General features: G+C 44.2%; 1 protein-coding gene across 4 annotated transcripts in view; it reads right to left on the bottom strand.

Annotated features, from left to right (window-relative positions):
* Positions 1–27,795, bottom strand: part of DAB2IP (DAB2 interacting protein) — a 328,611-nt gene that overhangs the window by 169,496 nt on the left and 131,320 nt on the right. For all 4 annotated transcript variants that reach the window (XM_034793817.1, XM_034793819.1, XM_034793816.1 and 1 more), the window contains exon 3: positions 13,659–13,777. In XM_034793817.1, the coding sequence (XP_034649708.1) occupies positions 13,659–13,777 (119 nt within the window). The remainder of the gene's footprint in view (positions 1–13,658; positions 13,778–27,795) is intronic.

Genomic DNA, 27,795 nt, shown 5'->3' with positions numbered 1-27,795 from the left:
TGTACTTTCTGCCCGTTCCAAATCCGAGCACAGAGGAATAGTCTCATATTGCAGGTGGCTCCTCTCTTTATAGTGGCCCCAAACTAACCCCCTAGATCCCGATACCTCCAAGCTTCAGGATGCTGGAAACGTGAACTCAAGTTACTTTTTTCTTTCCCTTCTGGTTTCTGGTCATGGCCAAGACAGGAATTGTTGAAATGTCACAAGAAAAGCTGGTCTCATCATATTTCCAGCTTTGATTGGAAATGCCAGGAGGCTCACAAAAAAAAGGTCTCTTCTTATGACATCTCCAGCCCAGTTTTGCAGACTTAAGAGATGTGGATAGATCAGAAAAGTCTCCAAGTTTCATCCTGCGCTAGTGGCAGAATTGGTTTGCCAGCGCCTGCAGCTGGCTGCACAATGGCCTGGTAAGGTAGCAATATGGGAGTCATGTTACTCCTCATCATGGAAGTGTCACATTTGGCTCAGAAAGAACAAACATACCCTAAGGCAGGTATTCAATGCATGACAAGGACAGCCTTTGGCCTTCATTAATGCCCATGAGGATTACTTGCATGCACAGAGAGGACAATAGATGCCATCATCTGATGTGATCCTATTCAGCTGAGAGGAATGAGCTAATACAAGCTGATGACCCCCCAACCTCTTGCTCTTAGTTCTCAAAAGGATGCAGGAAAAAAATCTCCAAAGCAGCAAAATATCACCGGACGGTCTAGAGTCCAGTGGAAAACACTTATATAATGGAACAAAGCTTTTTCCTAGCAAGGGCAGCATAATATTAATTATTCAGAGTACAAAAGAGTTATGTATATCACTTGATAAGTATTGCAGGACTAGTTTCCAGAAGGATTCCTATGGGGAAGTAGCACTTGTGTGTATTCCCTCATGCACTGGCAACAGAACACAGGGGTGATTGCATGGAGCCAGAAATATTTGTAAATCTACATAAAAGGGGATAGCCTGAGGTAAAATCTATGGCTTTTGCATTACTAATACATTTAAATTGTTTTCTGAATTAATGCCACTTTCCCTCTATGTACAATGAATTGCTAAATCCCTCTATCACGTTACTCTACAAGCAGAAACCATGTGGGTTAAGCCAAGTGCACCGCAATTTATTTCTTGCATGGATTCAAGGCAACTGGAAGTATTTTCAAAACACTGCTATTTTATTTGTTGCTCAAATGCACTGAACATGCAAGTGGTTAAATTAAATTCTTGCTTCTTTTTGTCGTTCAAAAATCAGTCTGAATTTTGCTGCAGAGAATGGGACTGAGACAGTAAATGTACCAAAAATCAAATCCACAAATATTGTAGCTAGTAAAATGAGCCTGTAATATTACTACAGGAACAATATATATGCACTGCAGAACAATCGGTGAGAGCTCCCTAATGATTATGATAATTTCAACACAGAGGTCCCCGATAATATGCACAAGGCTCTGTTAACATGTGGGGTAATGAAGGGGGAGAGTGGTATATTTTTTCCAGCTTTTTCTTCTAATCGATCGATGTACTTGACACAATTATTTTGTATTCACAAGCCTAGATCATCATCATATCCAGTGCTCTGTAGAGCTAGTAGCCAGCAGTGAGCTCAGTGCACAGGTTGCCTCCAGCTACAATCAACGAATTTCTGTGCATGGTCATTGCAGTACGAAATTGGATAACAAGATATACATGTCAAACATCTGTATCTTTCGGAAGAACTTCAAACAAAGGCTTGCAAATGTTGCCCAGGCTCTGTCGTTCTACTTCCATATGCATCTCTTCCTGTTCCCCTGCACAGAAAGCTGCAAATTAAGGTATTGTGGAATTTAAAACAGAAGAGAAAAGAACTCGAACTAAACTTGACCTTAAACATTCCCTTCGACCAAAAGAGAAAGGTATTTGCTATGGCTGAATTCACAGAGGACTAAAGCAAGATTTAAAACCATATTAATTGAAACAAGGGCTGGATAATTTTATAACCAATAATAACCTTTGCAGTATACAAGCTATAAATGGTATGAGGAATGGGACTACGCCGAGCCAGGATGTCTGTGAAAGCCCCCAGAAATGCTAACTACAATTAATTACCATTCTGTCAATTTCTGCAGAATTTAAGGTTTAATTTAAAAAAATGACAAAATGGTTTCTAGCTATCAGATTTGGGAGGGGGGAGGGGCACATAACAGAAAGCCCTGCAGAATGTGACCCTATGCAGTATTCTTTTATTGAGTCTGCACGTAAACCACCAGAAACAATACCTCGCTGGCAGGTGTGAATGAGCACATCTCAGCGAGTTGATGACTCTGAAGCCTAACAACAAACATTAACTTACCAGCATGGTTACCTTTTTTCCCTGCAGACTGTTTTAGCCAAATCCTCCAGCTACTCTGGGAGTGTGGACAGAACCTGAGCACTGCCACTATTCCCCACCCCGGTTACATGGCAGTGATCACTTGTCATGTGCCAGGGTGTACATGCATGCTGAGCATAGACAGGGGTCAGGAAGGGATTTGCCCCTGACCCACACTTCAGGCACTGCACAACTCAATAATTACTGGTATTATAAAATACTATCTGCTTTGCCTTCTTTTGAAGTATCAGCTATTAGATACTGCTACAAAAAGGACAGCGAGGCCAACCTAGCTAGGCAGCTATAAAAAGCAGAGAAAGAACGTGTATTTGTTTAAAACAATACACATTAAAAAATATGATTGCAACATACAGGCACTGTGTTTACAAATTCTGTTGGGATTGCTGATTTATTAATTGATTTCCAAAGATGATGATAATTTCTAATGCACACTTTATACTTCAATAGCAAATGTAATCGTGAGGCACCACACAAATAATGTGCTGAATTCTCTCTTCAGAAATGCCATGCAACCACAGCATTTCAAATGGCGTGAATGTGTGGAAAGTCAGGGCAAAATTTGATCCATTAAACTGTATGAATCTCCAGTGAGGTATGCAACCCATTTTACAGATGGAGAACTAAGGCAGAGAAAACTTCAGTGACTCACTCGCCTAAGGTTACGCGGGTTACGTCTACACTTAGAGCTGGAGGTGTAAATCTATCTTGAGGAGACATATCCGCATTACTGCTGATTGATCTGGCGCACTAAACATTGAGTACAGCCGCAATGGTGCAAGAGGAAGGAGGGGCTAGCCACCTCGAGTACAATCCCATCCAAGACACGGGGAATGTACTTGGACCAAATGGTGAGACCCCAAGTTCTAACCACTAGACCACATCTCCAGATGGCTGTAACTAAACTGTTATGACTTTACACATAATATCCATTTATTATAATGCAGGCCCCATGTCATCACTGCTAAAATAATGATCAGCCAATGCACCTACTACTTATACAAATACTGTGTCAGGCAAGTGTTTGACTGTGCCTCAAACGCAGTTCTCAATATGCAATCCTGCAACGATTAGTTACAGACACCAGGGCAAAAGTCCATTCTTCCCCATCTGTTTCTTTTCTCTCCTTAACTACCTTCTTTATACCGCACTATTTTAACACCATAGCATTTAAAAGATGCCAGCAGAGAATTATTTGCAAGGCCCAACTGTATATTCATGGCATATGCAGGAATCAGTTGATGTAACAAAAGTCCCGAAAAGCCTCCTTGTGCTCCTCATATACTACGCAGGAAATAATTTCACATCACTAAGCCCAAGCAGAAGGTAAGCAACCATAGGATTTGTTTGTCAGAATTCAGTGTGAACAAAACTCTCCCTTTCTACAAGAAAGGAGACTGGTTTACAAACAGGACTCGGAATGAGCAAACCCTTTGTTCTTCAGGCAGCTGGAATGACCAAGTGAGAAGGTAATAGTATGGCCTAGTGGGATGCATGTGGGTTTGGATACCAGGGAGTCCTGAGTAGTAACTCCTGTCCTTTGACGTTTTAAAGTGCTCAATATCACTGCATACAGTTTTAAGGACACTTAGTTCTTCGGACACTGCTGTGGTGGATGTAATATAAAGAGAGACAGTTTTGGAAGTAATATTTTCATCATGGCCTGTAGGGTTTTCATTTTGGGTCTGGATGCCTAGTCCTGGGATAGAGTTCTCCTGTGTCTTTTAGTTGTTTAATGTGAAATAAGTAAAAATAAACAGAAAAACACTAGACTTACAAAAAGCCTTTCTTGTGCAAGAGCCATGGTGGAGTCATTTATCAAGACTCTTATTTCTCACATTAACTTCTCTTCAGCAGTCTTTGGATTTATTCGAAAATATTAATGCCACTGACTGGCTGCTATATGGAGGCATAACATAATTTAGAGTGGACTTGTTTATTGCATAAGAAAATCTCACCAAGGTAAAGTGAGAATAAATGGCCTGTTTGGGAACACAAAGGGATTAATAAGCAATAAAAACACTATACTCTGGTTCATACCCAATATCAATAGATTTTATAGAAGAATTCAACACAATCAGTGGTAACATTTATCAATGTGCTGTACAATGCCATGACGAAGACTCTTCATGTACAAATATTTCTGGCTCCATACAATCACCCTGCAATCAGCTGCAATGGGAACTAATTGGCACCCTGGATCTCAGTCTTAGCAGGAAAGACAAGGACTGAATGGGTCATGGAAACGGAACTATCCACTTTTAACCCACCCGAGAAAGGGTAAAACACGACAGTGGTGGTAGAGGGGCTCGCACCGTCCCTGCCAATCAGTGGATGAATAGTGACCCTGGAACATCAATCCGATACCCTGGAACCACAATTTCACTCAAGATTAGTAAAATGAGAGGAAAGCTTCCTTCAGTCTGTTGATCAACTTGATACCTCTGTACAGGAACAATGAATTCCAGTTATATTTATTTACCAAACATTCTTCAAAGGCTAACCAGCTGCAGCTGCAATACAATGCTTTGATTACCAATGTCAAAAAGATAGAGCATGAAATTAACTTCCCCTTATTCAGTGGGCAGAGAGAAATGTAGCTTCACGCTACACTAATTCGGTGCCCCTGGTATGAAAACTCCCCATTATGATGTCTCGTCAAATTAGAGCCAATGATACAAGGGTGTCGTCTCTATCCTCACACAACGCTATATTTTGTAATTAAGACAGCCCTGAAACAACAGCCTTGCTTATGCAGAAAAGGTCAGGAACGCAAGCCATATTTTTTTGCAAGCTAATTGTAAGATGCATGAAGCCAATTATCACAGTAGCACCGCATATGGCTAAGTAGGAAGGATTTTATAATTTTGTTAGATGCCTTCGAGACAAGTCAAAGTGTCAGCAGGGCTCCCCATGGGGCCACAGTGCTCTGTTTTGTTTGGGCTGCTAGGAAATTGGGAAGCACACAAACCCACAAGGGGAGAAGATTAGAATCACTCCAAATTCCAACTGACCCCACTTCCTTTATTATTTTTCTTCATTCACTGGGACAATTCATCTTGGCTTGAAAAATGTCAAAGGAGAATATCAGCCTTTTATTCAAAGGCACCCGATACAAATTCCTTATATTACTTACCCAAGTTGACTTCCTCATTTGAGAGGGAAAGTCCCTACCTAATTTCTTTGTGAATGTCAAACCTGTTTATGTTGGATAGCCTCAGGGGCACAAAATGCACCCCGCACTCCCTACTCCGCCACACAGAAACAACTGAGCCCTGCCTGCCTCAGGAGACACTGTAGCACCACATTGTGCCTAGCCTGTCTCAAATCCCATTAGCAGAGATGGGTGGGGGTGTGTGTGTGTGTGTGTGTGTGTGTGTGTGTGTGTTGCACAAGGGGAATTATTTAAAAATTGTCTCTCTATAAGGGTTGACAATAAGGCCGATCTTCATTCCGTTCATACTCATTAAGAGCCTTCACTAGGTTTCCTTAGACAAAAAATTCAAGGCAAACAATACTGTGAGACTAGGTCTGAGCCTGCCAACACCCTGACAGTAAACACTCCCATCACCATTACACATGAAGAACAAAACTGCTAATTCCACTCCCAGCATTCCTTCAATGAATCCCCAACCAGGAAACTGACTCAAGCAAATACCGCCCCCGTCATCCGTCATTAACTGCAGCATCAACTTGATTTCAAAGGGGAATAAATACTATTGTCAACATGGTGTAAACCTAAGCCACCTGTATAAGGGAAGTTATTGTATGTTACATGGTTGAATACTTCCGTTTCTAAAGGAGAATCTTTGCTTCTGATTCAGTGCTTCTTGTGAATCAAACTATAAACAACCTCTTACTATTAAGAACAGCTTCCCTTCTTTAATGTTTGAGTATCCTGACTCTATGTTTATTTAATGCTGTGATAAAAGAGGATGAACGTTACCTTTCGGTGAAGAACAGATATTCTTTCTGCAAAGCAGCTCCCTCTTTCGTTTTACCATAGTCTTCCAACATAGCCATTAATTAGAGACCAGTAATTAATTTTCTGGTTCATGAAATATTTTGCAAAGGAATCCCATTAACAGGCTGATTTGCATATTCCTAAACAAGGTTGCCTGGAAATAAGTGCAGGTACTACAGGAGGCCAGCAACCCTGTGATTGTCCTTGAATCTTAGCCACACGTTATTGTTCACTGATGGGGGGTGGGAGCAGACACCATCTAGTGCGTGATAAAACAGACCCAATTATCTGTCAAATGCTCCTTGTTTTTCACTGTCCTTGGATGTTGTGTTTTGCATTTCAATCCCTGATTGTTGATAGAGCTAAATGGTTTTCATACACGGTGTCATCAAGTTTGACAGCCTGAACAGTGCATTCGGAAAGCAGGCTTGTCATGAAAGCCACAGGCCTGTTTGCAGTGTTCAGCACACTATTAGTTCACTTTTGACTGAACACCCTGCTTTTAATAACTGAACCTGCCTGAAAACCCTCACCGTCTCCTGCTATTCAAGTAAGTAGCTGGAGGAGAGTGCACTGTGGCACTTCCGAACACAGCTCTGAAAGGCATTCATGCATTCCAGGGCCAGCCAGTGGCCTCGTTCTGCAATATGAGTCATCCTTCCTCACACAGGAAATAAAGTGACTCTCTCAGACTTCGCACGGCAGGTTCAGAGGCCACTGTATTCTCATCAGGCCCAACCACCTTCACTAGGATAGAAATGTAGCAGATCTGATTCCCGGAGAATAAACAATTGCCATTTAGATCTAAAAATGGATTTCATTCTCCAATGTACTTTACTAGCACAGTGCAGCTTTTTAAAGTGATAGATGCGCTATGGCTAGGCCAAAAGAAGCCTTTCAAGTGTCACAGTCCACTGGTTGCGCATGTTCTCTCCCCCGTGGGGGCTGTAAATAAGAATCTAGGATAGAGAAAAGAATTTGGGGAGGGGGGAATGCTACTGTAAGTCCTCAGTGCTATTCATTAAATTCACCGCTGCATCCCTTCCAAGACTGAGGCTCATTTAACAATTGGCCATATGTTCAGACTTTTGCAGAGCCAAAAAAAAGCTTAAATGGAATGTTATCTCCTGGAATTATGTAGGAAAACTTGCAAAATAATCACAAACCTTTGTAATTGAGTCTCTCAATTCTAAATGAGTTCTAGGTATGCACAGAAAAGTACACTCAGGAAAGATCAATATTGTAATTAAACAATTTAGAGGGTTATTTATTTATTTTGCTGATTTACTTCTGTATTTGTTCATAATAGGCGGTACAAAAGGTCCCAAGTGCTTGATGAACTTACATCTTTATATAGAAGTACCATATGATCATTTTAACAGGCTAAAACAGTGGTTGTCTATATACAGAAGGAGCTGATGGGATTTTCCCCTTTCACACCATACAAACATTTAGGGGATGTTGCATTGCTAACACCCAAAACCCCATTAATTTCAGTGAGTTTATACCAGAGTAACAAGAACAGGGAAATAAACGTGGAAGAAGTAAAGGAATTACATTTTACCATGTCAATGTAATCGGAGGGTATTCATGCCATGAAAAGTAGACTGTACAACTGCCTCGTCTAATTCTGCTCAAGTTTATCTAATGAGTTCTAACAAGACAGGTATCAATCAAAGCCTTAGATATGAGAGATGAGATGAGAAGAGAAGTCCAGGCCCTTCACCTTCTGTGGAACACTAGCTGCCTCTGCCATGTAGTCACCAAGATCCATCAGTGCAAAAATAAAAACTCAAAAGAAAAAGAAACCCAATCTCCAGCAACGAAAACCTTATAACCGTGACACCCAGAGCCAAATAACCCATCCTGTGCTAAATGATCAGTTGTAAGGAAAGTTCCACTCCATGCTAGTCTGTTAATTCAGTACATTAAATTTGCTTTTTGTTTATTCTTTTAAAAAGGAATTAAACTTAATTTACTGAAGTAAAAGGATAACATGGAGCTGGAGTTGGGTTCATAAAGAAAAACTGGACTATTTCATAGGTAGGGCGCCAGTTCAAATCCACCCCAGCTTGGGAGAGATTGAAAGTTACCACCACCAGACGGGGGCCTCAGGGCAATGCATTTGGTGGGCTCAGTCTAGTTTCCAGGGGCCAGGTCGGCATACCGAAGAAAAGAGCTGCCACAGTTGGCTTCCTTGTTAGCTCAGCCGAGAAGACAAAGTTGGGAGAAAACATGGAGACCTACCGACCCTAGACATGGCTCCTTCCAATTAAGGTGGAGGTGTGCTATTGGGAGACAGGTAGTGCTGCTGCCCGTGCTACATCTTTCCCCCAAGGAAGAGAACTTCCTTCTGCCAGGCTGAGAATCCGGCATCTTGGACAGCACTGAATTCAGAGGATATTTTTAAAATACCCTTTATTGTTGTGAAAAAGCCCCAACACGGGATCTTTGCCATTGCAGTTATGTTTCTCAAGAACACTAGAAAGGCCAAACCAGGGTCTTGCACAGATCCCAGACGGGAGGCGTGGCAGTCCATTTTAGTCAGGTTGAAAGCCGTAGGCATGTCACACGCCAACAGATGGTTAATTATCTCAATTTTATTGTGATTTAGCTCCAAGACAGACAGTGTGCCAGCACTGATGTTAGCAAGCTTGGCTGCCTCACCAGTTATTGGAGGGCACTCCTGTCCTCCATTTCTCGATGACCATACCAGTAAATCCAATCCCCCACCCTTCTGAAAATCCTCAATTAAAAGGAAGCCCTAAAGCTAGGGACTATCATTTGCTCCTGAACTCAGACCCTGTCAAGACGTTTCTAAGAGTTAGAGCACTCAGACTTCAGGACACTGTCAACAGTCATTACAGCAGTGAGCAGAGAAAAAACAGAGACACACAGTTTTCCCTTCTAAACGAGGGCCCCAGCCTGATCCCACCAAGATCAAGAGCAGTCTTCCCATTGATTTCAGAGGAAGAAGGATCAGGTTCATTGCTCATAAACTTAAGTCTAAAAAAAAAAAAAAAAAAAAAAAAAAAAAAAAAATCCCATGTAAAAGGGTTCAATTCCTGGGAGTCTTCTTTCTCTTTGAATACATTTTTCAAAAGGTCAGTATAATAAAAATCAATTGGAAATAAACTAACAGCAGTAATTAATAACTACAGCAGAGTAATCCCCTTCCCCTTAGTTATCCAAACGCCACTTGCTGTCTCAGACCTGTCCTACGCACTGTAACTCCTCACGTATTTTACTAGAAGAACGGGGGTCCAATTAAAGGAGAACATGTTCGCCAAATGCTTGATTTGTGGCAGATTCCAAAGTGGCCGATACAAAGGCGAACATTCAGCACTCCACAAGAAAAACTTTGTCAGTCACTGTAATAAATCAAGCCACAGCCTCTTTTACCGCTAACGAGCAATCTGACTAGCCAACAAACAGACAGGAGGGTTCATTCCACAGCCCTCATTTATACCTTGCATTTGTATAAACAGATTGCATCAGATTAATGCACATCTCATGATGAATAGTTGCTCATATTGGGTCAGATTCTGCCACTCTTACGCTGAATAGAAATCAGTGGGGATTTTCACAGAGTAAGGTGCTGCCAAGCATGAGTAAGGATGGCAAGACCCAGCATCTACCACGCAAAAAACTCTGATTTTACTCCACAGCAACTTACTCAATTCGATGTAAGCCCGAAGTACACCTTTTCCAGATCTACAGAATAGCAGGCCAGTCCTGATTCACATCTCTTTCCAGACAACATAAAACCCAACAGAGCGAGGCACACGGGAAATCTTTGCTACAAACTAATGCATTGATGGACTGTCTATGGTATATTTTACACAGCACTTCGAATGATTCCTCAGACAGTCTGCACGAAAAAACAATCAAAAGGTGTCAGCTGAGAGTTCATTAAAATATATTTCCCTGAGGTTCAATTGCCACACACACACACACACACACACTCCAACTTCACAAATAAATGCCTGGATATGAAAGTGGAACCTCTGCAGATGCCATTTAAACTCCAGCCAAGAAGAGAACAGGCATGTCAGAACTGCCATCCCTCCTCTAAGAAGGGAGCAGCAATCTGACCGTCCATGAGAACATGGCCTCTTTCTTTGTGCCAATATAAAGTACGAAAGCCAGACTGTTGTAAAATTAACAAGGCAATTCTGCACCGGTGCCAGTGAGACATTCTGCCAACATTTCCCATATTTAATAATGGTTCCTGGTTTTGTTTTGTAACAAAACTCCCATCACGCAGACTTTCTCCCTATTGTGGTAGGTAACCACTTGCTTTTTGAAATTTACATAATTTATTCGAGTTCATATGCATAAGTCTGTTTATATAAAAGAAAACATATGGTTCATCCGTTTACATCCAGACTCTGTATGACTGTATGTGTGTGTGTGTGTGATGCATACATCGTATTCTATCTGGCTGAATCTGTGTGTGTGTGCGCGTGCGTACGTACACACACACACACTATTTATTCACTTGTACCATATACAGCTGGATAGACAAGATGTGTGAGAATCAAAGGAAAAAAGCAACTAAGGGGCATGATACATAACAAAGATGCTGACACACCGACTCAACTACAATCTGCCAGGGCTAATATTTAAGACACATACGTTTCGATTGTATCCATTGCTTTGCTCACTTTTGCCATGGCATCTCTTTCCCAGCAAAATTCTATGAAGCCCTGGTACACACAAATAATGCATGGTTATCGCAGCTTCTCACACCAGATAGGAAGGAGAATCAGCCTGGATACAAGACGGAGTCACCAACCAAATGTTTAAAAGACAAAATGTTCTGATCCAAGCTGCTTCCTCTGAAACACTTCTTAGGTCACAGGGGACACAAGGAAACAGTGTGGAAAATGAGCAAGAATGGTGTGAAACATTCACGTCCTTTTACATACAGAACTTCGCATATTGTGCTTTTTGTAGACATAGGAACTTAATACTTTAAAGTTAACAGTCATAACAGAAACCTTTGGGTGTGGCTCCGAGAGGCTCAGCAGATACAGCTGAGAGATTTCTTTCACCTCTAGGAGAACAGCAGTTGACAAAGACAACGTCCTATGTAGGGTTGCCAATTTTGGTTAGATGTGTTCCTGGAGGTTTCATCACAGGATATAATCTTTAATTAAAGATTAATCTGTAATTCCTGGTCCTATGCAAAATGATATTAGCGTGTATTGTGGATCTGACACAGCTATCAAAGCTGGACAGGCTGGGCGCTTGCATTCGAGAGGGAAAAAAAAAAAAAGCATTGCCTGGTCCCCTACAAGTCAAACACAAATGTATGTGGCAGGAAATGAAGTTTATGAGGCAATGCCTGCACTAACAGAAGACCTTGCATTAGGGTGACCAGACAGCAAGTGTGAAAAATCGGGATGGGGGTGGCGGCATAATAGGAGCCTATATAAGAAAAAGACCCAAAAATCGGGACATCTGGTCACCCTATCTTGCATTTTCAGTTCCTTAGCTCTCCTATGCACAACTACCGGTGGTTGTGTTCACTGCTAGTGAATGTCACCTTTACTCTTCCCCACCCCTGAAGACCTACACTGAAAACCTACAACAGCCACTCAAAGAACCAGCCAATATGAAGGCTGCAGAAGGTCTGTCTGTATCTGACAGCAGACTAACAGCTCAAGAACTCTTGAGACTCTCACCCTGGGAGAGAGACTTATCCACAGAAGGGAAAGGGAAAGGGAAAGGAAGTTACAAGTCCTAATTTGTGGTGATTACTGTTTTGTCATCCCTGCAGGGAAGGTCAAGGACCCAGAGTAAAGTCCCCTCCCCATGTTACCAATTCACACAGAGAAACAAACCTTCTAGCTAGACTTTTGATGTACATTTTAGAGAAAACAGTGTCTAATGCAGCCAGCTCTTCCTCTGAGAACAGCAGCAGCAACAACAACACAGGCACATCCCCTGATGCCTACCTAGGCTCACTTGGCTTCCAAGCAGAACACAGTGCCCTACTTAGAGTCTACATGAAAATCTCAGCAGAGGCATCACATCTGCTCTCCCTCTCCATATGCGAACCTCTGAAATACAGCGTTGCACTGGTCAGCAAAACCCTTTCACTTTCAGATTCAGACACTTTCAGAAGGAGAGATGCTTGTAGGCAGCACCAAAGAAAAATACAGACCACTTGTTGTCATTTATGGGGCTTCAAAAATTAACACCCATTTCCCTACCCAAATAAATAACGTCAAAAAGAAAATGTTGTCATTGCTTTTAAAACAGAAGTACAAAGCGGATTCCAAAGCAAAGACTACACCATGTTTTAAGCCACTATTGCTACAACATGTTCCCAACCGTTGATCTACATCATCCTTAGCATCTGGTCATTGCTATTTTTCATACATGGAGTTTTCTTGGCTCTCTTTTCCTATTGTGTCACTCTCTATTGAGATTCACATTAAAGCTGAAAGGTTCCTCTTTTGCAAGAGAACGTTTGGTTCATTTCCATGATTGGCCATGGAGTCAGACTTAGCCAACTCTGACCTTGATCTGTGAGAGTCAGTAAATAAATATGTTCATATAGAAATACGCATCACTTTAAGAGAGTGTGTGTGTGTGTGTGTGTCACATGAACACGCACGTATGTACATCTATAAAGCAGATAAAGGGCTCATCTCATTCCAGCTCAGAATGAATAAAAACTGGATTTCACCCCCTTTGATTTTGTTTTAAATCTGTCTCCCCGGCTAGCCATCCCCTGTCAAATGCTTCCTCTGATCCATCTGCACATTCCCCACAACACACCCTCTCCCAGATGAAAGCTCCTCTCGCGGCTCAGCAGGAAGAAGCATCCAAAGGATCCAGCCCAGTAAACGAAGGGGGTCGATGGCCGGAGGAAGGAGGGATTTGTGGAAGCGGTGAGTTGATATTATTAAACATTGCTGTCTGCAGAGTGTTGTGTGACCCTGTAATACTCAATGTAGCACAGTCTGCGAGCACCTCCCTCCCTCAGCCTCATCTTCTGCAGCTGCATCCACGAGCTATTTGCGTGCCAGGGCAGGGGCTTAGAGTTTATTACCAAATTTAAAAAAGTAGACTAGATGGGTTTCTAATCCTGATAGCCTAAAAAGGGTGGATTTGCATTGTTTGCTCTTCTGCAAATTAAAATCGCCCCTCGCTGTGATTAAATGAGCCCACTTCTACTGCACATTTAGCCCTATGCTCCAAGTGAGATGAGCAGTATATTAGCAAGCCCAGGAAAATCAATAACCTCATTCTCTCTCCCTCCCTCCCTCCCTCCCGCGCGCACACACACACACACACACACACACACACACACACCCTTACCTTTCATTGTCCACACTCCTGAAGCCAGGTAAAATGTGCCGGAAGCTGCTGTTCCTATCAAGCTTGGGCTGGCTCTTTGTCCTTTTGATGGAGCCTTTAAGCCGACGGCTGAGAAACCCCTGTGGGGTGAGACAAGAATACTAAATTATAACCCCCCCCAAAAAAAGAGAGAGCGCGGGAGCCCTGAACCTGCTCCCTTGCACCCAAGCACGACTAGGCAAATTGTTCTCTCCAGCACCCTTCAGCTGCAACTGCTGGAAGCATTGTTCGTGCTGTCAGCTCCAGCTCCAAGGATTCCATCCAACATCTGCTCCCAGCGCTTGCAGAGGCCAGCGAGCTACGTAGACGCGAGACTCCCCTAAGCCTCGGTTACCTTGGCAACCATCAGCTCACATAAAAATACTGTCTGAGAGACAAGACTAGCATATTGCAACTCCCAACAAGAGGAAACATTCGGACTCGCGGTTCTGTTTGACTCAGCCTGGCACCGCTGCCAGGACTCTCTGCCAGGCACAAGGACTTGCTCGCTCCATGCCACAGCGACTGGAATAGGGATTGACAATAATTTACTCACCTGTCCGAAAACCCCCAATTGCTTGCTCCAGGCGAGTGGAACTGGACAAGGCTGTTTTAAAATGTATCATCAAATATCTTCCCCCCCACCCCACTCCTACAATGGGCAGCTTTAGAATAACCTACATACACATCCTACACTACCTGCATAGAGAGAGGACAGACCTATACTGGACAGACAGCATATATACGGTGCCACCTCCCCTCTGAAATATAAGTAGCAGACACTGCAGTGCTTTAAGGCTAGCATTAAATGTTTTAATAGCAAAGCTTCTAATGTGTTATTTGCTTATTGCTATGAGTTATTGTCCTACATAATCTGAACAAAGTAAGGCAATAAAACAATCATGCTGCTATGGTGCCCAGCCCTTACAGGATAGGAGAAGGGCTGAGGAGACCGCCATAATGACCATAAGGTAACAAGCCATTTAAAAGGAACAAAAACATGGTGATAGGAGCCCAGAGAGCAATTCCCCTCTCTGGGATACATGGTCATAGGAGGGGGCCGAGGCAAATGGAAGCAGGCACCCTGGCCAGTTATTTCACAAGCTGAGATCTAGCATGTGCCTCTTCTCAGTCCTATCCTCACTGAGGTGGTGATGACATGCTTAGCCCAAACTAGGATTCTGACATCCGAGAGAATGGAACCTCACTCGCAGGTAAATTGGGGCAGTCCCCCCACCTGGGGCCATTGGAGCATGTTCAGCCATGCTAGGCTATTCCACTTTTCCAACCAATCCTGGGAACCGGTTCTGTCTCTCTCTAGGTGTCTCCTGAATATAAACAAATGCACGCCTGCATTGTGTAAATAGTGTCTCTCGCTTTCAAGAAGAGACTTGTGAGAAGAACCAAGTACAGCTAGATGAAACACAGCCCCTCAATCTGTCCATTCTCAGAAAAACACTCATTCCCAGACACAGTGTCAATGGGTCAGATAAGATGTTCCTGCAGTACCAGGACTTCCTGGGGCAGTGTATGCAGTCTTCTGATTCACAAGCAATTACCTAGTTTGCAACTGTATCAAAAAACAGACATTCAGATAGGTAAAGGTGACTCAGATTCACCCAGAGGCCAAGTCCCCCATGAATGCGGCATGTAACCTGTATTCCTAGGCCAAGTCATTTTTTCAGAACCACTTGTTTCATTGGAATGGGAATAGAATCATAGAATCAACTGGAAGGGACCTTGAGAGGTCATCTAGTCCAGTCCCCTGCACTCTGAACTAAATATTATCTAGACCATCCATAGCAGAACATGTGACTACCAGGTCATGCTACAAGAGAAATGCACAAGACAGTGAAGGCCCTTTCAGAAAGCACTGCAGTTGTGGAAAATAGCCATTATAGCATTTTCCTCTCTATGGAACAGGGAAATGAGAAGAAGCCCAGACAAAGGGCACACAAGGTCTCTCTGCAGTAGCAAATCTGGGGGTCTTTTTAAAAATAACCCACCAAACAATAAGTCTCATCAAAGGTTACATCCTCATCTATTGCCTCATAGACTTGCCAGACCACTTGTTCTTTCATGCATGCCTTAGACATCCCCACACTTGCTATGTCGCTCTACAGTCTCTTGCCTGTCCAGCACACAGAGAAACAGACCTTTTATATGTTACCCAACATTAAACACACACTGGGTGAAATTCACCTCAGAGTAAACCCAAGAGAACAGTTGTATAATCTGTTAAATCCAGTTGTATAATCACTGGCCTCAGTGGGGTATCTGGGCTCTGAAAGGGAGGGAGAAGCATTTTGCCACACCCAGATAGCCTCTCTGTACCATTATTTCTTCCAAGGCAACCAAAAAAGAAAGATCCAGCAACTTTCTCTTGGACATACTGTAGTTTCTGCCATATCAGATCAGACCCTCAGTCCATCAAGTCTGGTCTTCTGGTACAGGCAACAGCCAATACGTGATGCTTCAGAGGAAGGTCAAAGGGAAAAAATGCAACTGGCCAATTGTGCATTGTTCCCTAACCCCTGTGGCAAACCGGCTTCAATCCAGAAGCAAGAGATTGGACTGCCTTTATCTCTGCAGGCCTAGCTAAAATATTATATGTTTTAACTTTATCAAGCCACTTCTTTAAAATCCAGTAACAGCTCTTAACTCTGGACAGGGAACTGAGAATGCAACAAACATATTTTTCTGTAACAAACGATCACGGCCATCTCACGCTATCTTACATTTCACATCTTGACAATTGCTAGATGATTCGAGCAGGGCTTGGAAATTAAAATTGAAGATTGCAATAAGACATTGCATTCCTTCTGTTCCCCATTGTTTTAACATTCATCGCCACCAGCAGGAGAACACACTGTGCCATTTTCAGTTTTCATTGCCAGCTTCAGTGCGAGAATTAGATGTCAGAGATTTTAATGTGGGTAAATTATAACATTATATCAACACATTAAACTTACATAGTGTGTGTCATTCATACACAAGGAACTTCACAAGAGTGGGAAACTATTATTCCTGATTTTTATAGATGGGGTAACTCAAACCCAGAGTGGAGAACTGGCTTGCCCCAGGAAAAAAAGAGAGAGAGAGAGAGAGAGAGAGAGAGAGAGAGAAAACAAGCAGGAATTGGTTTCTTGGGCGTGTCTGCCATGCTTTTGTGGTATAACAACAAGTAGAATAAGACTATCCAGCTCATCTTCACTGGTGACCATAGACAAGATTTGAACTCTGATCTCTAGAGGGGATGTTAGTTGCATCTTCCAGCACCACTACTTCTCTACTCCAGTCTTGATACAATCTCCTGGAGAGTCCCTAGTGGTTAGAATAGAGCATTCTGCTGTCCTCCATATGCTGTTTATAAATCTTAGATTGAGAGTTCTTTGGGGCAGGGTCTATTTCTACCTCAGTGTGGGCAGCATTTAGTACTAATAAATAAATGATAGGAAACACTGTGCTATTATCTTAAATAGATTAAATATTCAGAAGCACAAAGACAGTTTAATAGGCTATAATACAAATGACAATCCACTGAAAGCTGAAGGAGAACAAAGGATCCCTCCAGAAACAACCACACTGGAAAGTCATCAGAAACTCCAACCTGTATAAGTCCCCTCCTCAACATAACTCAACTTGCACTCCGTGAGTTCTGATGTTACAGAAAGGTCAGAGGAGCTCAGTGTTTTCATAAAGCTGCCAATGCACCTCTGTAGCACTTTCCCTTTATAAATCAACAGCAAGTCTTTGTTGTGCTGGAATTCTGTTCTCCCTCCTTGGCACTTCAGGCAGGTGACATAGCTAGAATTTGGCACGTGCTATACAAAGAGGAATTTCCCCACACCACCACCATGCCAATGCATCTCAAGCCTGGTGGCACGCTCCTGCTATTCCAAAAGGGAGATTACCTGCTACGCTGATGTTGGGAGGTGCTTCCAGGAGGTAGATACATGCACACACTGCATTGGAGAGGCCCTAGGGGACAATTTGCTAGAAACTTATGCCAGGATTTGGACATATGTCTCCAGCAACAAATGACAAGTGCACTAGCCCAATGTGCCACCAAGCCCCTTCCATCATGCCATGCCAACTGGCTGTACTCAACGTACACACCAAACCGCCAAGCTTCTTGCCATGGTGTGCCACCTATGTACACTCTTTCTAGTCCTCAAGAGAGGATTGCAGAACATCTCCATGAAAGTTTCAAGACCTCTCAGGAGGATACAAGCGACATCCCTATGTATGTGAACGGCTTCACGCACCCACCCACTCCCCACCTAACACTAAAGGGGAACAGAAAGTAGATACAACTCTACCTCCATTTGTTGTACTGCAACCTCTTCTCATCCAAAAAAACCCAAAGCAATGAGAAGTTGATACCTGTCTCATATTGGGCTGGGCTGGGCACAATCTTTAAATTTAAAGATTGTCAGGGAAAACACATGCACACACTTATCCGAGGTTCCTTCCCCTTCACTGAACACCTCCATGCTCAGCTAATATGACTGGGTAGACTGTGGTGGAGTCTCAAACAAGTCCTGGCTTGTGGCATAGCTGGACACCCAAGCCCCCCTTCTGTTCCTCACTCTTCAGGCAGGGGTCTCAGTCTAATGCTCCTCCCAGGTATCCACAGCAGCCTGTGGGTTGCTGGTGGGGCCTCCACCAAGCATGGCATGCAGCTCATGGTAAAAGAGGCTGGTCTGCAGCTCAGCATCAGATCAATTGCTGGCCTCCCTAGCCTTGTGGTACACCTGCCACAGTTCCTTGGCTTTCATGCAGCACTGTGGTATCCCTTTGCCTGCATCTCCCCTGCAGTTTTTTCGTAGATGCCCACGTTTCTCCAGCTGCTCCATAGCTGGGCCTGCATAGCCTCTTCTCCCCTAAGACCCAGGAGAGCCAATACCTGCTATCTGCTTCAGGCATGATCCCGCCTAGCTGCACACAAATGTTCTGACAGCACACAGGACCTCTGTCCCACCCAAAAGCCACACACATAGTAAACAATATACTGATATGTTCAGAGAAACCACTGGATTTGTTTTCCCTAGTTTTGTGTTAGTTTTATGGTTGACTTCAAGTAAAACCTCGCTACATATTTTTCAAAGATCTTCTGTAATGTGTTAGCTACTCATAGTAATAAAATTGCCAACTGCGTTGAAGTGTTACATGCAAATAGAAAAATCCCAGTCTTAAATAAACGACTATCTGTAATTACTACAGAGTAATACAGTATTTTGTACCTCATGGTGTCCAGTTTCTAGGGAAAATGGATGATCTGGTGGTTAAGAGAGAACCAAGCCCAAGGTCTAGTCCTTGAAATGCCAGACTTCTTGTATGACCATGGACAACTCTCAGTCTGGCTGGGTCTCTTTTTGTTCTGGGGACTTGTTTATGCTCAGTCACTTTGGTCTCTGAGTATCTCAGCTCCTTGCAAAGATTTAAGTTGTTTGGGGCTGAGACCATCTTTCTGTTCTGGGTTTGTACAGTGCCTAGCTCAATGGATTCAGTGGCATGGCTGGGACTCTTGATACTACCACAATACAAAATGATAATAAAATAGGAGTAAGTATTCTTACAAGTTACCTTGAAGCTAAATTAGTGGATGATGTTTACAAAAGGAACTGAAATATATAACAGCTAAAAAGTAGTGATGCCCTTCTAAACTCTACTGAGAAAAAAAAGCTCCATGCATAAACCAAGTTTCAGACACTTGTCACCAAAATGAGACCTCACTCACAATAGAGCTTCAAATTATTATTGTCTTTCACTTTTCTGGCACACTGATCAACCATGAAATACTGACATGTAATTGTCATCATTATACTTCAGAGTTAACATGCATGTGAAATGAATATAGGCAGTTCACACTTTTTTCCAAAACTATTGTTTCAGGCTGTCTGGAGACTCAGGTGAACATGCCAGTTTATGCTTGAATCACACTAATGTTTTCTCCACAACCATAAGGACCAAAGACTTAACCGTTTTGTTTGCTTTTTAAATTAAATCTTATTTTCTGAAACAGAAGATGGTAGCCTTCGCGAGATAACCACGGCTCACTGAAATGATACCAACCAACCTCTGGTGCTGGATATTGGTATTATAAAGCGAGAAAAACAAAATCAGCACTATGGGGAACTGTCTGGATGCTGCAAAGACAAGTTCATTAATATTTGTATTATGAAGCAGCTGGAGATTCTCAGATGCAAAATGCTAAAGAAATGCAAAGTATTATTAGTTTCAGTGGACAAAAAAGTGAGTTATCTTTGTTATCTTCAGAATTTGAAATAAAATGGAAGCTTTTTCCTGGGCAGTATTCAATATATGCTCATTACCATGACAAAGATACCAGTGTATAACGCCACCATTGCCTTGTAAAACATGTCTGTATTCAACTCCACCAGTGAGCACAAAGATAAAAGATAAAACCAACTGAAAGTTTAAGAGTCAAAAGTTTATCCTGCAAGTCTGAGGGGGGAAAAGCAAGCCATAAAACAGCCTCCTTCGGTTGATACAAGTAAGCAAGTGAATTTCATGTATAGAAGTAACCTTCAGAGATCAAGTGCCTTTATATTTATTTAGAGTATGGGGGATGCTCCTTTGAATAGATCATATATCATTTATTACTGTTGACTCTTTAGATTTAAACTTGTAAGTTAAAAGCTGTTCCTCGTCACTGTCACTTCTGACAGGATGACAAAGGGCTCACTTCATGAATTTAAAAAGCAGACAGCCTCTGTCGAGTCACCTTCCTGAGAATGCGCATTCTCGGCACATGCCATTTTTGCATAGGCATATTAGTGGCTAGCGTAGAGAGAAACATCAGTCATAGCCTCACCTGAGAAATCCAGGTGGCACCAGCTGCATGAAAATTCCCATTAAGTTCACCCTACAAGTTATCCTTGCAAACTTCTCCGGTGAGGACCTCTCAGATTCAGATTGCATCACAATGCCCAACGCATGCTGATCGAGAGAGTCTGCCTAGCATGCATGGCACTGGGTCCTGGGGAAAACCCTTCACAAGTCAGCAGAGCATTAGGGATCAGAGCTCAAAAGGAGAAACAAATACTGTAGTCACTGGACCAGGAGAAGTGTGTGTCTATTAAGACAGCCATACACACAACCCTTGCAGAAAGCAGAAAACCTCTACACACGCAAGAGGGTGGCAAGCTCTCAGATTTATCTTTTCATGCTTTCATGTACCAACCTCAGCTGCTATTCCCAGCCACCCTGTAAACCCACAGAGGAATGTCCAGCTGAGGTGAAGTGAGGGGCACCTATGCCAGGTGACTAATGCAACCAGAGTCTATCCATGAGGAACCAGGTTGCAATGACCCCTGGAATGTTAAAATATCTGTGTCCAAAGGGGACCAGGAAAGCCTCTCTCTCCCCCATACACACGAGGGATTAGGATGAAAGCCAACGGCATAAGAAAATATTTCCAAGAACATTCCGTGTGTCCAGTGACAGATGCTTATCACAGCAGGTCAAAGACCCAACACTCCACACTCTTGCCAGGTGTGGGCCCTGGCATGCAGAGCACCTGGGGCAGACATTGACACACAATATGGAAGTGCACAGATGTGTATATTTGTGAGCCAGGCCACAAAGCAGTCACAGAATGCAAGAAACAGTGCAGCTTGTTAAGGGTTGCCTAGCAACAATGCCCTTGTATGGCAAGAGATTAATACAATTTGCACTGTCATTGGAAATCCTTAGCTCAGTCCACTGGAAAAAAAAATGGAGGAAAAGGCACCTAGGAGCCAGCTCGGGTCTAGCCAGGGCCACAAAACTGGGAACAACATTAGTGAGAATGAGCAGGGGTTAATCAGGAGGCTGGGGATTTTAATGCAGGCAAGTATCATTCAATCACAGAGGAAAGAGAAAGAAAAGCTCTAGCAGGTGACATTTTGTCCCTGCCCATCTCCAGCTAAGACATGGTTGCTCTTTACAGTCTATTCTCCAGTGCTCTGCTCCATCCTGCTTTAAGTCTCCCAGGCCTAGGTGTTCCACTGCACGTTAGGGAGAGGACTCCCCGTTAACAGGCTCTCCCGGCCACAAACCATGACACACACTGTTGAGGACTGCAAAATGACTCCACTTCCCCGAGGTCTTCATGCCTTGAACGTCATAGATAAGAACGCTATGGCTTGGCTTGACTGGACTGCATTCACCAAATAAATAAAATATATTCCTGCCAGTACGTTCCCCCTCCCATAGGGACTTTTCTTGATCCTCAGACTAAATGTTCCTCTGCTCAATTTCATTCCATCGCACCTTTCCCTCTGCATCAGGGAAGTAACGCCCCTCTTGCCTTGGCATGGCCACTCCCAAGTACTCATACTCAGCTGTCGCACCCTATACTGCTCATGGATTGGACAAGATAAGTGTGCTTTGTGCTTTTCATCTTCCCTTCAGGAAGGTGCGGGTCACTGTGAAAAGTTCAGGCAAGCCAAGGCCCTAGACTGGCTGCATTCCCTGGATAGTACTGGAGGGCTGCTGGGTTACAAAGCAGGAGTGTTCACACTCTCTGAGGAGCAGTGGCAATAGAAGAATCTGGATCGACAGAGAAAGCTCCTGCCGGAAGCAGCCAAAGCGCGTACTGCATCCTGAGGGACTCACTCGGGAGGGATCACCTGGTTCTTCAATTTGGCCGCTTTCGTTCTTGGGTTAAAACAAAAACAACCTGCCCTGCACCGTTTGTTCTCTGCTCCGTGATTAGCATACTGCCAACACTTCGTAGCCACACAAGGCAGAGCAATATTCCCGAGGAAGGTAGGAGCAGGTAATTGGGCAATCAGCAATGAACGATGCAGGAACTACGACGAGAGTGACCTTGAAGAACAGAAATGAAGAGCAATCAGAGAAGGCAATTTGTGTCCGAGCCCGCAGAGAGCTGTGCATGGGCCTTGCCCAGGAAAGTACCACACCAGGGCGAAACAGCCTCCTCACAGACACGGCGCACTGGCTCTCACAAAGAAGAAACCGCCTTTGCCAAACTTCTTGCTGCTGTGACTCATCATCTTTGGTGCTAGAGGAGATGAGCTCTCAACACGCACACCACATCGCTCTTTGGTGAGTACGGGGGCTTGATCCTGGTGAGATGCTGAGTGCCTCTTCTGAGGTGCTGAGCTCCGTCCACCCCCAAAGTCAAATAGAGCATACAGAGCACCTTTCAGGATCAGGCCCACGTTAGCAGCTTTGGGATGCTGCTGGCTCTGTGGAACAAAGGAAGACTGGGGATTCAGAGCTTTGCACTCCTTAGAGAAATGGCATGAAATCAGGGCCTTGAATATTTTTACTTCTTTAAAAATAAATTATCAGCAGCAAACAGAAACCAAAGCAAAGCGATGGCACGACTACGACAGGTGCTGAACTTCATCTCACCACTATCGCTGCCCCTTGATCACGTTTGTCTCCTTGGTCCAGGTTCTGTATCTTTTTGAGACAGGAGCTTGCTCTTCTTACTGGTCTATAAGGCACCTACAGCAGCTTGTGCTAAGGAAATAATAAATACGTTGTAGACCTGTCCTACAAAACCAGCCCATGTCAGGAATGACTGAGGGTCTGTCTATGCTGCAGTGCGAGGTAGGACGGCAGCACTCCAGACATACCCTAGCTAGCTCTGATCTAGCTAGCTCAAATAATAATAGCTATGACATTGCAGCAACGTGGTAGCAGCACGCAAGGTCCCAGACAGGCTTGTGCAGCCCTTGCTGCAGCAGCTTCATTGCCATCGTTACTGGAGCTAACTAGCTCAAAGCTAGCTCGGGTATGTCTATACATGCTGCAATGACGCCTCTGACTGCAGCGTAGACAGCCCCTAAAGGTGGTTACTATCCAATGTTTATTGAGTGGAGTTTGAGATTCTAAATAGGAGACCAAATAAATCTCTCATCCCTAAAGGTGGGGTCCCTCCAAGTTAGGGCTGCAGTTAACTGGCAGGGAGAAGCAAGCTGGTGTCTCCATCACGTGGGGATAAACAGGTCACAGGCCTCTTAACCTGGGATTTTCCCTGCACCCTAGCAGCACACAGTTCATTCCAAAATGGAAAAGCAGACACAAAATGCAAACAGAACAGCTTCCTTCCCCGCACCACAAGCTTGGAGCTGTCCATCAGCAAGTGTTGATTCCAAATGACAATCTTACAACTTTTCCCAAGAATCAGGGTATTCCCTTCCCAAGTGGTAAGGTCTGGCCCATTGAAACTGACCAGTCACAATTCCCAGGCTTCTCCCGATACAAACAAAACACCAGGAGACAGAACATGTTCAAGCAGAATAGTAAATAAGCAGTAAGGAAACATTTCCTCCTGGAGATCTGGTCTATTACATATAGCCAGATGTCTCTTCAGATGAAATAGTCTTCAGCCCAAAAGGAAGCTCCGTATAGGGAGCTGTTTACTGGACTTTCAATTTCAATTGCAAACGGACAATGCAGAAAGCAAGGTGTAATAGGGGAGTTGCAAAGGTCTATCATGCCAGAGTGCCACGCCCATACCATTGCCCATTCTTGGGGTACACAGATGGCAGCAGTGACGCTCGATGGAATGGATTGCCATGGGGTGTGGTAAAAGAAGGACTGAAAAAAAGCTACCATAGGACTGGTGACTTTGAGCTGCCTTATGTGACTGGAATCAGATCTGTCACCGAGACATTTGATTGAGACAGGTTGTTGTTACTAGAAAACAGCACTTGTATAAGAGCCATGAATGGAGGAGACCGAGGATGCAGTCAGTTACTGCTCTTGCTGGTTAGGCAAAGCATCTGATGTAAGCAGCTGCATGCGCTAGTTCAAAAAGGAATGAGTTTGGAGACGTTCTATGGCCTGTATTATGCAGGAGGTCAGACTAGATGATCACAGTGGTCCCTTCCGGTCTTAGAATTTATGAATCAAAGAAACTCCATGGAAGCAAGTGGAGTTGTACCTGCTTACACCAACTATGAATGTGGCCCACAGAGATTCATCTCCTGGCTTGAGTCCCAGGCTAAGAGTGAGTGTCATGGTTTCATTGTCGTCCCCAACAGATATTTGGTCACATCGCAGAAAGCGCTGCACAGCCTGGCATGATTGACAGTCAGACTGAAAAAGCAGAGCCTGCTAGGACTCAAGTTTCATGTACATTATAGGAGAATGTAGGGGCTCAGAAATGGAACACAAGGAGATGCTGAAGGTCAGCAGTGAGGTGCATTGGCAGAGATCTGTTAGGGGAAGCTGGATCGATCCTGCCGAAACAATGCTCAGTTCTAGCTGGTGCTACTCATTTTCTTTAATACAAAGTTTAACTTTAAAAAAAGATACATACTGGCTCTGAAACCTTCACGCTAATGCAAGAAAAAGGGGCAGCCATTTAAAAAGGATAATCAGAAAACAAACACACAGTCTATGGAATTTGCCTTGGCAGGAGATGGAAACAAACAGATTTGCAAACTTTAAACAAAACAGACATTTCTATGAATAAGGACAGCATCTACCAGTACACTAGCTAGGCGGCGTGACCATGGTAAGAGGGATGTTAGAACTACCAGAGACAGATTAGACAGATTTCAGAGTAGCAGCCGTGTTAGTCTGTATCCGCAAAAAGAACAGGAGTACTTGTGGCACCTTAGAGACTAACAAATTTATTTGAGAATAAGCTTTCGTGGGCTAGAACCCACTTCAACGGATGCATGTAGTGGAAAATACAGTAGGAAGATTATATATATTTTACACACACACACACACACACACACACACACACACATACACACACACACCATGAAACAATGGGTGTTACCATACACACACTATAAGGAGAACGATCAGTTAAGGTGAGCTTTTATCAGCAGGAGAGAAAAAGAACTGTTTGTAGTGGTAATGAAAATGGCCCATTTCCAGCAATTGACAAGGAGATATGAGGCACTGGGGGGTGGGGGTGAGGGGGTGGGAAATAAGCATGGGGAAAGAGTTTTACTTTGTGTAATGGCCCATCCACTCCCAGTCTTTATTCAAACCTCATTTAATGGTGTCCAATTTGCAAATTAATTCCAATTCAGCAGTCTCTCACTGGAGTCTGTTTTTGAAGTCTTTTTTGTTGTAATATTGCAACTTTTAGGTCTGTAATCGAGTGGCCAGAGAGATTGAACTGTTCTCCAACTGGTTTTTTGACTGTTATAATTCTTGACGCCTGATTTGTGTCCATTTATTCTTTTGCGTAGAGACTGTCCGGTTTGGCCAATGTACATGGCAGAGGGGCATTGTTGGCACATGATGGCATATATCACATTGGTAGATGTGCAGGTGAACGAGCCCCTGATAGTGTGGCTGATGTGATTAGGTCCTATGATGGTATCCCCTGAATAGATATGTGGACAGAGTTGGCAACAGGCTTTGTTGCAAGGATAGGTTCCTGGGTTAGTGTTTTTGTTATGTGGTGTGTGGTTGCTGGCGAGTATTTGCTTCAGGTTTGGGGGCTGTCTGTAAGCGAGGACTGGTCTGTCTCCCAAGCTCTGGGAGAGTGAGGGTTGTAGATCTTTGATGATGCGCTGAAGAGGTTTTAGTTGGGGGCTGAAGGTGATGGCTAGTGGCGTTCTGTTACTTTCTTTGTTGGACCTGTCCTGTAGTAGGTGACTTCTGGGTACTCTTCTGGCTCTGTCAAACTACCAGAGACAGATTAGGCAGAGTTCACCATCCTCATGCTACATGGTGTTAACTGCTCACCACCCAGCTGAAAGGAATCTGCCCTGAACCATAGCACAGCGTCACTCAGTCACATGCTGTGACAGCTCACACCTTCCTCTGCAGTGCCCAGTAACGGGCGCTGTTGGAGACAGGGTGCCACTGCCAACGGCTGCCTGCATGCAGTGCTGAGCACGCCCAGGGAAGAGACAATCCTCTGGACTCTGAGAAAAGGACATTCTTCCCCCGTCTGCGAAGAGAAAGCCAAAGGAGTGAGGCGTCAAAGCCCCTTAGTGACTGAAGCAGGCTTGTCTCATTATTATTTATTTGTAGGACTATAACTCCCAGGAGCCCGAATCACAGATCAGGACCCCACTGTGCTAGGCACTGTACAGACACGGAACAAGAGGCAGCCCCTGTCCTAAGGAGCTTATAATCTATGTACAAGGCAAGAGACGTATAAAGAAACAATGAGACAATAAAGATCAGCAAGTAGGGTGGCCAACTTTCTAACCACACAAAACAGAACACCCCTTCCCCGCCCTTTCTCTGAGGCCCCGCCCCCACTCGCTCCATTCCCCCCCTCCCTCCATCACTCACTCTTCCCGGGCTGGGACAGGAGGTTGGGGTGAGGGAGAGAGTATGGGCTCTAGGGTGGGGCCGGCGATGAGGGGTTTGGGGTGCAGGAGGGGGCTCCAGGCTAGGCCAGGGGGTTGGGGTGCAGGATCCCAGCAGTGCTTACCCCGGCTCTGAGGAAGTGGCCGCCAGGTCCCTGTGGTCTCTAGGTGCATGGGTGGCCAGGCAGTTCTGCATGGTGCTCGCTGCCTTCGTGCCTGCGAGCACCGCCCTCTGCAGCTCCCATTGGTCCCAGTTCCCAGCTATTGGGAGCGGTGGAACTGGTACTCGGGGCAAGGGCAGCGCGCGGAGCTTGCCTGGCCACCCCAGCACCTAGGAGCCGCAGGGATCTGGTGGCCACATCTGGGAACCGCATGGAGCTAGAGCAGGCAGAGAGCTTACCTTAGCCCTGGGCCCCCGCTGCGCTGCCGACCGGGCTTTTAACGGTCCGGTCAGCAGTGCCGATCAGAGCCACCAGGATCCCTTTTGGACCAGGCGTTCTGGTAAAAAAAAAATGGACACCTGGCAACCCCATTAGCAAGACATGCCGAGAGAGCACAGTTACATGAACCTCGGGAATTCACCCTTGTTGGGCTCACAGTGGTTACCCCTCAAGCACAATTTATATTAGATGTATAACAACTTGCAGAACAGTCAGCCTCCTGGAACTTACAACGGAGAGACCAAGAAATGGGAAGGGGTTCATGGACCCTTATGTGCCATGCAGAACTCAAAACATTTCCAAGCCAATATTCCCAGCTAGCATTCCATCAGCATCTTCCTGACAAACTCTTGATACCACAGTTTAGATCACCTGCGCCCACAGCCTGCATGCATGTGTAAA

Source organism: Trachemys scripta, chromosome 17, assembly GCF_013100865.1.
Source record: "Trachemys scripta elegans isolate TJP31775 chromosome 17, CAS_Tse_1.0, whole genome shotgun sequence".
Taxonomy (NCBI): domain Eukaryota; kingdom Metazoa; phylum Chordata; order Testudines; family Emydidae; genus Trachemys; species Trachemys scripta.
This window is presented reverse-complemented; position numbering and strand designations above follow the sequence as displayed.